Source organism: Phodopus roborovskii, unplaced genomic scaffold (genome assembly GCF_943737965.1).
Source record: "Phodopus roborovskii unplaced genomic scaffold, PHOROB, whole genome shotgun sequence".
NCBI classification, from domain to species: domain Eukaryota; kingdom Metazoa; phylum Chordata; class Mammalia; order Rodentia; family Cricetidae; genus Phodopus; species Phodopus roborovskii.
In genome coordinates, this window is record NW_026126459.1 from 6,172,321 (window position 1) to 6,184,300 (window position 11,980).

The 11,980-nt window shown below is 50.3% G+C and overlaps 1 protein-coding gene across 1 annotated transcript; it reads right to left on the reverse strand.

Annotated features, from left to right (window-relative positions):
- Window positions 1–1,786: 1,786 nt before the first annotated feature.
- On the reverse strand, window positions 1,787–11,854 carry Chadl (chondroadherin like). Its single transcript, XM_051189105.1, has 5 exons — window positions 11,799–11,854; window positions 6,511–6,679; window positions 4,176–5,867; window positions 3,489–3,655; window positions 1,787–1,972 (listed from the first exon to the last, which is right to left on the reverse strand). The coding sequence occupies exons 1-5, from the start codon at window positions 11,852–11,854 to the stop codon at window positions 1,792–1,794; spliced, it is 2,265 nt and encodes a 754-aa protein (XP_051045062.1). The 3' UTR covers window positions 1,787–1,791.
- Between the last annotated feature and the right edge of the window lie 126 nt (window positions 11,855–11,980).

Below are 11,980 nucleotides of genomic sequence, written 5' to 3' on the forward strand. Positions count from 1 at the left end.
ATGCAATACATCTGTATGAGACAAGGCCCTTGCTAAAGTCCAACCTGCAGAGTCTATTCGTACATGCCACCTCTGTGACACAATCTCCTCCCTTCGGACTCCACGCCCGGCCTTACCTGTCTGCATCAGGGCCTCCTACATGTAGGGACTCAACCTGCAGCAGCCTGCAGCCTGCTCAGCCTTCCTTCACTGATACATCAAGACACTTTGCTACAACTAAGAGTTAAGTTCAGAGGGCAAGCCTTCTGCAGGTCAGAGAGACTGGGGACAAGATGCAGAGGTGGCAAGAAAGACACACAGACTTTTTTTCTGAGGATAAAAGCTGCATCTTTATTATCCTTTTTGTCCCTGTTCTACTTTATTCTTTTTTGGTTCTGTTCTCTTCTACCCTGGTGTTTCTTTCCCTTCTGCTCCCCTGATGACTTCCTTGTCTATCACTTCCTGATGGCTTCCTTTTACATCTTTCCTTGTATTTTCTTACTCTTATGTCTTTATGTCTTTCCCGTATAGCTTGTATACCCCAGCAAAATCTCTCAAGAAGTACAAAAATTACAATGTGGTTATATTCTATTTTTTAAGTGAATGATTACAATGACTACAAGTAAAAAACCCCATGTTTTCCATATCCCTACATAATTTTATGTATTCTAAGTGAAAAACTTGTTGTCCCAAGAACTCACATACATTCATGTCCAAGCAACTTGTAACAGAGTGTAAGCAAAGAAGGTATTTTTCTCAGTTCTTTTACTGGCAGGCTACATTTTGCAGTTACAAAGAAAGGGCCAATCATTATTTTAAGAAGAAATCCAAACCTTTACATATGAAAAACAGCTCTACTCAACAGATTTTTTTTTTTTTTTTTTTTTTTTTTATGATTTTTGAGATAGGGTTTCTCTATTGTTTTGGAGCCTGTCCTGGAACTGGCTCTGTAGACCAGGCTGGCCTCGAACTCAGAGATCCTCCTGCCTCTGTCTCTGCCTCCTGGGTGCTGGGATTAAAGGCATGTGCCACCAAAGCCTGGCTTTCATCAACAGGTTTTTATATCAGGAAGCTGAGAGCAGAAATGGCCACCTGGAATCACCATCTTTGACCACCAACCCATCCTAACAAGAAAGGCACGTCAGCTAATAACTGGGCTGCTTTGTTCTTTTTTCCTGACCTTAAGAAGTCCCTCGTTCAAATATATGCCTTCCTAAACTTTAGATTATTTCCCCAGGTTTTTCTCCGCAAAGCTGTTAACAAAAACATCTTAACCTAACCTTATTTAACAGTCTAGGTGCCTGAATTCTTTCTTGGAAAAAGTCAGTCACTATTAGTTTAAGTACGGTGAAACTGCCCAGTGAGGACCTAGAAATCCCCTGAGTTTTCATACAACCCAAAGATAAGGATGGATGTAGTGACCACAAAGGCAACAACCAGCTATGCTCATTAGCAGCATGTGGCCCTCAGAACACATAGTCCTCAGGGCTTGCCTCTCCAAGGCTCACTCAGGTGTGGCTTTGCCAATCAGTCACCTGTGTTCTGCTTATTGGTCCTCTCACATGGCCCTGAATACAAGGACCTGAATACATCAAATGACATCTCAACCTGTGACTGACACATCTGAACTTCCATTCTCCTGCCAGGTAAATGAGGCCAGGATGGCAAGGGTGGAGTCAAAGCCATTAAAAACAACTGGGATAAGTATGTTGTGGCACCCAATGAGGAGAGGGATGCACTCACTGCATCAGGGACCAAGCAGCCCTGGGACCCAGAGCTCCCTCCCACCAAAGGGCCGACTTTGTCTGCTCCTCAGTGTCTTCTGTTGAGGCTTCTGGCGCTGAACCTGGAGGTTGATGTGCTCTTGGCCTTCCTGGCAGTCCAGCCTGGGCAAGCTTCAAAGACAGTAGCTGCAGCCTTCACTTTCTGGCCATGGACACTGGGAGGGGTGGCACAAGTGGCTCCCACTAGAAGATTCAGCCCAGTGAGCCACCTGAGGAGGAAAGTGAGATGCCCATGGGTGAGAGATTCCCTGAGGAGTATGAGGAGGGGTCAGGAACCTGGAGGCAGTATACAAAAGAAGGACAATCTACTGAGTTCCACCTGTGTGGCTCATTCTCAAGTGGCTTTAAGCCTCTGATCCCCTAAGCTTACTTAGTTCTCCAGCAGCCACGATGATGTGGATTAGATTGCACAGCCTTTTCACAGATGAGCAACGGGAGGCATGGGACTCATTCAGTAAAACACCAGATCCTGAGCTGACTAGACCTTAGGCTTGCTTGACTCCAGAATCCTGTTATTCTATTAAAACAGCAAAAACAGGTCTCATATGGCCCAGGTGGACCTCAACTTCTGATCTTCCAGTCTCACCTTGAGTGCTGGGATTACAGATGATGGCACTATGTGCACCAACCTCAGGCTTCATGCTAGGCAAGCACTCTACCAACTGAGCTATGTTCCCAGGCTTTGTTTTTGTTTAGTCCAGGCTGACCTCAAGTTCCTAATCCTCCTGCCTCAACTTCCCAAGTGCTGGGATTAAAGGCAAGGTCACCACACCCAGCTTCTTACTGCTTTTTAAGGTAATTGTGCCAATTGCACATGTGTATTTCTTAGGTCCCAGTGCACCATGCAAGGAAAACATTTCAACTTTATGAAGGGGTCAAGGCTCAGTCCACCTGTGCCACTGAGTTCTCTTCAGCTTGACTCAAATTGGACCCATTGAGGAAGAAGGGACCTCAACTGGGAATTGCCTCCACCAGATTGGCCTGTAGGCACGTCTATAGTGCATTCTCTTAATAAATAATTGATGCGGGAGGACTCAGTTCACTGTAGGCAGTGCCAGCTGAGGTAGGTGGTCCTGGGTTGTATGAGAAAGCAAACCGAACAGTGTTTAGTGTTCCCTTTGTCTCTGCTTCAGTGCAGTTCCTGACTTGAGCGAGCTCCTGACCCTATGCCAAGTTGCTGTTTTGTTTTGTTTCTGTTTTTTGTTTGTTTTTGGTTTTCCAAGACAGGGTTTCTCTGTTTAGTCCTGGCTGTCTTCTTGGTCTATAAATCAGGCTGGCCTCTGATTCAGATCTACCTCTGCCTCCCAAATGCTGGGATTTAAGGCCTGTGCTACCAATGCCTGGCTGTTTATTTTGAGTTAGTATCTCACTATGTAGCTCTGGCTGGCCTGGTCTACATAAACCAGACTGGCTGTCATCTCACAGAGATCCGCCTGCTTCTGCCTCTCGAGTGCTGGGATTAAAGGCTGTGCCACCATGCCCAGTCCTCCTGTTGCTTTTTGGTCAAGGTGTTGATCACAGGAACAGAGACACTAACTGGAACACCATCCCAGGTACTAAGGAATAGCAATGACCTGGCAAGGGTGCATTCATACTTAGCTTTGGAGAACCTCACAGACACGTAAGCTAGCTAGTGTTGTAGCCATGTCACCTCCAGGGAAACAGCAGGACTTGATTTCTAGCAGCTGGTATACCTCTGGTGGGCATTCTGGAGGAGGTGACTACCTGTGAAGTGGGAGCAGCTGGCAGTTGCAATGGAAGGGATTACCACTGAGGTCGATGAGCTCCAGCCCACTGAGCCACCGCAGTGCAGGTAGAGTCTGAAGTTGGTTCTTCTGCAGGTACAGGTTCCGGAGCCCTGTTCCCAGGCCTGAGAAGGCCATGGGAGAAATCTGTAAGGAAGTGCCAAGCCCTGTTGTGAGCACCTGCCAGGTGGGCTGCCTCAGGTCTGCAGGGAGTTCCTGCCTCTCTCCAGATCTTATTCCAAGTCACACAATGCCCATCTTCCTCTGGTTAAGCCTGAACCCCACCCTTAATTTTTTAAGAGACTATTTTATGTGCATTGGTGTTTTGCCTGTGCTATGTCTGTGTGTAGGTATCAGATCCCAGGAACTAGAATTACAGTTGTGAGTTGCCATGTGGGTGCTGGGAATTGAGCCTGAGTCCTCTAGAAGAGCAGACAGTGCTCTCCAATGCCCTGAATCCCACTGTTATGTCATGCCCCTAAGGAACTCTCAACAGCAGGTAACTGCTCAAACTCGTTCTTCCATGCCCCCTGGCAAGCCTGTAGCTGCACCTGGCCAGACACCCACACCTGAGGGAAATGTTTGGTTTGTCTTAGGGTTTTCATGCCCTGTCTAAAGTGCTTGCAGAAGGATTGTGCTTTCTGCCTGCACCTCACCCAGCACCCACCTGCTCCAGGCCACTGTTATTCAGGAAGAGCTGCTGCAGTGACCTCCCCACAGGCTGAAAGGCCCCATCTTGCAGAGCCCTGAATGGGTTCCCTGAGAGCTGCAGCTCTGTGAGTGCAGGTAGCCCCTCCAAGGCTCCTGTGGGCACCTCTCGTAGCTGATTTCTGTCAAGATGCAACTTCTCCAGCTCCCGAGCTGGACCCAGCGCCCCAGCTGAAACCTGGCTGATGTGATTTCCACTCAGGTAAAGGCAGCGCAAAGCCCGTGCTCCCGCCAGATCACCAGGTGCCAGGCGGTCCACTGCATTGTCCTGGAGGTGGAGAGAGAAGAGACTGGGGAGGGCATGCAGAGCATTCCCCGGGACCCTCAGGAAGCGGTTGTGCTCCAGATACAGGTAGGCGAGGTGGGGGGCCCCTTGGAGGGCTGCAGCGCTCAGGCCCGAGAGCTGGTTGTCAGAGAGGTAGAGGTAGACCAGATGCTCCAGACCCTTCAAGGCTCCTGGCTCCAGCTCAGCGATGCCGCAGTGCTGTAGGTGCAGAGACACTAGGTGGCGCAGGCCTGGGAAGGCCGCGCGGGGCACCGAAGGGAAGTGGTTGCGCCTCAGGTCCAGGAGCTGGGTGTCGTTGGGGAAGCCGCGGGGCACGGCATGCAAGCCACGGCCGTCACAAGCGCTGTGCCGCGTCTCCCCGACGCACACGCAGGCGGGAGGGCAGGGCGTGGCCCTCTCAGTCTCTTTGTGCGGGGAGCGAGGAGGAGCGCGGGGACCGGCCGCCCGCTGCTCGTCCTCGTCCTCCGCGGCGTCTCCGGGACAGCGCAGGTCTGAAGGCCGCAGCGCATCCAGGGCCTCACCTCGTAGCCTCCGCGGCCCCCGGCACGCGCCGTCCGAGCGTACGCGAGCACGCACCAGCCATTCGAGCAAAGGCCGAGCGAGGCAGCCGCACCACAGCGGGTTGCCCTGCAGCCGCAGGCGACGCAGCTGGCCCGGGCCCTGCAGCGGGGGCAGGGTGCTCAGCTGGTTCCCGCGGAGGTCGAGGGTGTGCAGGCGCGGGCAGTGGGCGAAGGCCCGGGGACCCAGCGCCTGCAGGGACCCATGGTCCAAGGCCAGCTCCCGCAGCCTGGGCAGCGCCAGGCCGTCCTCCTCGCCCGTGTAGGTGAGCGGGTTGTGGCCCAGCTCTAGTAGAGCCAAGCTGCGGGCCTGGGACAGGGCAGCCCCGGGCAGGGCCTGCAGCTCGTTGTGATGCAGACTAAGGCGGCGCAGGGCTGGTAGGCCCGCCAGGGCCTCGGGGGCCAGCACACTGAGCGCGTTATGAGACAGTTGCAGCCAGCGAGTGCGCAGTAGCCCCTGGAAGGCCATGGAGGGCAGGTAGACTAAGGCGTTGTTGGCCAAGTTGAGTGTGACCAGCGAGCCAAGGGCACCGAAGGTCCCGGGCCGCAGCTCCTCCAGCATGTTCCCACCCAGCTCCAGCCGCCTCAGTGAGCCTAGCCCGTCCAGAGCCTCCTGGGGCAGCATGCTCAGGCGGTTGGAAGCCAGGTTGAGGAGGAGTAGGCGGCCCAGGCCTCGAAAGGCACCTTCGGCCACTAGCTCCACCTGGCAGTGCTGCAGGTCCAGATGTGTGAGGTAAGGCAGGTCCTGGAAGGCAGCTGGAGGGACGACCTTCAGCATATTGCCCTGGAGGTCCAGCCTCTGGGTCAGCTGAGGACAGGAGCCGGAAGGGAGGCTGAGTTACACAGGGACCCGAGCCTTGACCTTTCTCCCTCATCCCTCCGGATTCTCTTAAGCCAGCGAGCTGCCCTCACTATGTTCTTCTCATTCTTGTCACTGCTCTTGGCTTTCTCTACCATGAATTCTAACTGCACAGGGCGGAAAAAAGTATCCTGGCACACTCCAACTCACCCCAGGACCTGTCTGTCACCAGTGCAATGTTTTTTGTCACCCAGATTTCTCAGTCACACGAAGGGGATTGTAAATAACATTGTTATTGGTTTGTTTGGTTTTGAGACATGGTTCTGTCTGGCCTGGAACTTGCTATATTGACCAGGCTGAGATCCATCTGCCTGTGCCTCCTGAGTGCTGGGATTAAAGGTGTGCGCCATTGGACTTGGCTGTTACTAGTTGTTGTTCTTCCCATTTTAGATGTGGGTACTCAGGCTCAAGGGGCAGTAACTTGACAAAGCAGACAGTGACAGAACCAGTGGGGTGAGCCCTGGCCCCTGCCACCCGCCCCTCTTACCACACTGCTAACCCATGCCAGTGTTACCCCTCTTCTGACCTCTGGGGTGACCACACTGCTAACCCACACACTGCTAACCCATGCCAGTGTTGCCCCTCTTCTGACCTCTGGGATGGTGTTCGGCACCTCAGTGAGGTTCTGGTGCCGGCAGGTAACATGCCGCCTGGAGTTGTCACAGACACAGGTCTGTGGGCATTGCTGGGCAGCCACCTGCCACGATGGACCCAGTGGCAACACCAAAAGCAGCACGAAGACAGAGGTGGAGACCTGGGGCCTGGGGGGAGAGGGAGAGCTGCTGGGCACGGGACCCCAATACAGGACAACCAGGACTCCTCCAGGCCTTTCTTCTCTGGGTACAGCAAAGTGCCATGGCTTGGCCCCCTTCCCTCACCTCGTATGGGGGCAGCTTCTGTTAACAGCTTTGATTTACTGAGGGGGGAAACTAAGATGCAAGAAATCAACCCTCTGAGACCTGACTCTGGACTTGAGAAGACACTTTGGCAGCAGGAGGCCTGGCCCAGGGCTTAGGCTCAACTGGGAGGTCCAGATATTGGAAGGGCCTGAGGTTCCAGAGTAAGTCTGTCTTCTGGTTAGAGACATGTTGTCATGGTAAGCAGGCAGCTCAGGCCTCTTGACTCCCTTTTGTCCTCTTGTTACCCAAGTACCACACAGCTGACTGGCCTGATACAGGGGACCAGAGGATCTGGAGTTTAGACTGCACCAGGCAAGATGTATCTCCCTTGACCACCCATTTATTGATGTACCTGCCTAGCTTTCCACCCCTCCAGCTCACAACCACAGCCACTGCCCATCTTAGGGATGATTGATACCACTGTGGCTTTCCTGGCCTCTCCTGTGCTCCACCTAGCAGCCAAAGGGAATTTTCCAGAATACAGATAGGCTCCTGATACCCCAACGGAAACCTCCCACCACCTGGTTGTCACCTTTAGCAGAAAGTCCTGATTCTTTAGGAAGAATATATACATTCTCCATCACACACCTCACACGGCTTTGTCACCACTGCACAGGCCCAGCATCAGCTAATTTCTCTCAGCCCCTCCTTTCTATATACTTGGGTCATGTGTGAATTTTGAGCTGTCTTCCCTGATGCTGGGCTGAAACCTCACCCCATAGGCCTCCCATAACTACTCCCAGGAATATTACTGTCTGTCTTTGTCTCCTTTTAGTCCCAGAATTCACCCTTTTTTTGGTGCTAGTGGCTTTCTCTAGACTCTGGCTTGCGAGCTAGGATAGGAGTTGGGCCCATTAGACTGATTCCTGAAGGGACAAAGGTCTAGGACATAGAGAAGGCTGCCATAGATCTCCTCTCACATGGACCCCAAAAGACCAACCCCACAGGAACAACTACATCTCCTTTTTTTCTTTAGGAACCACCTCTGGAGAACCTCAGGTACAAGGAGGAAGGATCTGTGGCCTTTACAGCCAGCTTCTCAGAGGCAAAAAAAAAAAAAAAAAAAAAAAAAAAAAGAATCATTTGTGGCCTTGCACCCCCAGGGCCCCAAAACTCACCCCTCCATGATGTCTGGAACTGTCTGGAGGCCCTGTGCAAGGGAAAGACCAGGGACAGCCCCCGGCCGGGCGCCGGCACTCCCCCCTCACTTGCCCATAGGCTTGGCAGCAGGGACAGAGCTGAATGGGAAGCATTGTCTGTTGGCAGCCTGGCTGAGCTGGGGCGTCCCCAGGCTGTGGGCAGGGGGTGGGAGCAGTGGCTGGAGTTACAGGCTGCCTGTCCAGCACAGGCTTAACAACATGGTTGGAGCTGGAGTCCTTGGACTGGTCGGGGTGGATGGTGGCCTGGAGGAGCCTGTCTGTGGGCCCGCATCCTTGGACTCTGCAGACTGTGGGACCCTAGGGAGAGCTTAGCAGCTGGAAGTTAGAAACTAGCTAGAGGAGTTAGGTAGGAACCTGGAACCCAGGTAGGTGCTCTCAGAACCCTTGACTCCTTCCTTTCAGCCCTGCCCATACAGGATAATGCTGTATCCTTTTCACTTTAGCAGCAGGTTACTCAGGATTACCTAAATTGATGCCTAGAGTCATATCCATAGTTTTTAAAACTGTTATATGGCACTGTATTATATATAATTCCAGCGCTCAGGAGGCTGAGCCACAGTAACTTCCAGGCCTGTGTGAACTACATAGCAAGACTGTCTCAACCCCAAGAACCAGACTTAGTGGTCCATCTGAGATATTTTGAGTTTTTTCCATTTTTTTACTTTTTATGTTTGTGCTTAGTTTGTGTGTGTGTGTGTGCAGTGCACTGTATGCAAGCCTGGCCCCCACCAAGGCCAGAAGAGAGCACAGGCACAAATCCCCTGAAAGCGGAGTTTCAAAAATTTGTCAACCTCCATGTGTTTGTTGGGAGCTGAACCCAGGTCCTCTACAAAAGCAGCCTGTGCTCTCAAGCCACCTGCCTATCCCTGAGTCTATAAAGTGAGTTCCAAGAGAGTCAGGACTGTTTCACAGAGAAACCCTTTCTTAGAGGGTCTGCAGCACATCTAGATCCTAGCAAACACTTGTGTACCTTAGATCTTTAGGACCCATGTTTGTTTCATTTTTCAGTTTGCTTGGCTTTTTGAGACAGGGTACTGTGTAACGCTCCCTGGCGGGATTCACACTTGCTGTGCACCTAAGACTACCCCTGGCTCCAGCCTCCAAAGTGCTAGGTGAGCAGGTGTGTGCCACCACTGAGTTTGACTAACTTATGCATAGTTGTTTCTTCTTTTGCCAACTTACATTTTGTTCGGGACAGGGTTTCTATGTAGCTTTGGAGCCTGTCCTAGAACTTGCTCTGTAGACCAGGCTGGCCTCGAACTCAGAGATCTGCCTGCCCCTGCTTCCTGAGTGCTGGGATTAAAGGCGTGTGTGTTACTACGGTCTAGCTGCAGTATATATTCTTAACCACTGAGCCATCTCTCTAGCTGCCCAATCATGATTTTAGTTTTGGAGCTATAGGAGGAACAGAAGTTTTATACTCACAGGTAATCACTAGAGGAACCTGGAACATTATACACACAGGTTGTCCCTTCAAGGGAAGGGGATTCATAACCTATTATTCACCCATAAGGATGGGAGCTGATGTGGTTAATAGCCTGGTGGCCTTTACACTATTTACTATCTGTGTGGCTCTGATCACACGGGATCCTCCCCCAGACCCTTATAACGGACTTGTTTTCTTTAGTCAATCTCTAGATCCTATCTTTATAGAAGGTGTCCCATGTCCTTTACAAAGTTTCCATAGAGTCTGATCTTTACTAGATTGTGTTCCTGGGAGGCAGGGGGAGATTTATGTGTGCTTTATTATACTCATGGAATTGAGTTCATTATCACCAGTAAACTTTTTTTAGATTTATTATTATGTATACAGTGTTCTGCATGCACATACACCTGCAGACCAGAAGGCCCAGATCTCATTACAGATGGTTGTGGTCCACCATGTGGTTGCTGGGAATTGAACGCAGGACCACTGGAACAGCAGCCAGTGCTCTTAACCTCTCTAGCATTGGCTCCCTATTTTCAGTCCTCCTGCCACAGCTTCCTAAGTGTCAGAATATTTAGAATTACCTCAAGTCTCAGTGATAAGCCATATTTTGGTTATGGTTATACAACCCTCTCAACTTTTATTTTTGAGTTGTTTGAGATAGGGTCTTGTGTAGCTCAGGCTTACCATGAACAATATGAGAGAAGCCTTTAACTTATGATCTCCTCCATCTCCACTCCCCGCGTTAAAATGCTGGGATTACAATCAAGTGGCAATATGACACTTTGTGCCAAGGCTTCATGTGTATTAGGCAAACACTAACAAAATGGCATTTTTGTTCCCTTGGTTTTTTGAACAGGGTTTCTCTGCAACTCTGGCTGTCCTCGAACCTGCTCTATGGACCAGGCTGGCCCTGAACTCAGAACATGTCTGCTTCTGTGTCCTGAGATTAAAGACATGCATCATCACCTGGCCTGGATCATCTTTTAATTTTAAAAATGTTTTGGGGTGTGTAGAGATCAGAAGGAACAAGTCTTCTCCTCCCACTACATGGGCCTTAGGCATTGAATTCAGGCTTGGAGATGTCTTTATCTGTTGGACCACCTAAGCAGCTCTTCAATGTCTGTGTATTAAAATGCTAATGTGTTTTTCAAACTTTGTGTGTGGAGGTGCAAAGGTACCATAGCACTCGAAGAGGTTAGAAGATAACCTCGGGGAGTCAACTCTTTCTATATGTAACTCTAGACATTAGGTTTGGCAGCAACCATCTTTACCTGCAGCGACATCTTGCTGACCAATCTTTTACTTTTAAAGATTTATTTTTAGGGGGCTGAGAGATGGTTCAGGGGTTAAGAGCACTGACTGTTCTTCCAGAATTCCTGGTGGCTTACAACTATACTTCTAGGGGACATCCTCATAGAGACATACACGCAGGCAAAACACTAATGCACATAAAATAAAAATATAATTCAAACCTGCTGTTTAACAATAGGAATGTCAGCTGGGCAGTGGTGGTACATGCCTTTAATCAACCCCAGCACTCAGGAGGCAAAGACAGGCATGTTTCTGCGAGTTCAAGGCCAGCTCTGAACTACAGAGCAAGTTCCAGGACCGCCAGGGCAATTAGACAGAGAAACCTGTCCCAGATCATATAAATGTCTAACACAAATTCAGTAGTTAAAAATATTTATTGCACCCAGGTGGTAGTGGCACACACCTTTAATCCCAGCACTGGGGAGACAGGCAGGCAGATCTGAGTTCAAGGTGAGCCTGATCTACAGTTGAGTTCAGGACAACTAGTGCCACATAGATAAAAACCTGTCTGCAAAAAAAAACAAAAAACAAAAAACAAAAAACAAAACAAAAAAAAAAAAAAACAAACAAACAACAAAAGTTAATTGCTCCGGCGGAACACACATGGAGGTTCACAAAAGCCTGGGATTCAACTTCCTGGAGTTGGAGTTAGGGATAGTTGAAAGCTGCAACGTGGGTGCTGGGATCTGAACTGTGGCTCACCCAGAACAGCAAGTGTACTCAACTGCTGAGCCACCTCTTCAAGCCCAGAAACATGACAATGTTTAAGTTGAGCACTAGGCAACAGCAGGAGGGTACTGATGGCCTGATGTGAGGTGAGATGAGCTTTTGTCTGAGGTAAAGGTTTTATATATATTTCCTGGGAAAGTCAGCCAGCCTCATGTCAACTACTACAAGGTAAGCAGGCCATCTTCTGTCACATGCCACCCTCCTTGCTTTCCATCTGAACCTCAAGAGAGCTTTCAGGAATCCTTAGTACTCAAAGGTTTTCCTCCTCCCTGCCCACAGTCTACATCTTGGGCCGCTACTGTGAAATCTCCAGTGCAAAAAGGTAGAAGCATCATTTAGCAGCAGGACTCACAGCAAGACACAGACCTCCACTCTGATGAGCTGGACCACCTCACTAAGGCCCCTCATGCTGCACTTTCTCTGTGTGTATGTGCATGTACATGGACCTACTCAGATTTTTACAGGGGTCTTGGAGATCTGAGCCCAGGTCCTTATGTTTGCACAGAAAGTTGTCTTAATCATTAAACCACTACC

Coding starts and splice junctions, on each gene's coding strand:
- Chadl (XM_051189105.1), bottom strand. CDS start 11,854: ATGAGGGGCCTTAGTGAGGTGGTCCAGCTCATCAGAGTGGAGGTCTGT. Junction 5,868..6,510: donor TGCCGAACACCATCCCAGAG/GTCAGAAGAGGG, acceptor TCCTGTCCTCAG/CTGACCCAGAGGCTGGACCT. Junction 1,973..3,488: donor CAGCTGCTCCCACTTCACAG/GTAGTCACCTCC, acceptor TTTCCTCCTCAG/GTGGCTCACTGGGCTGAATC.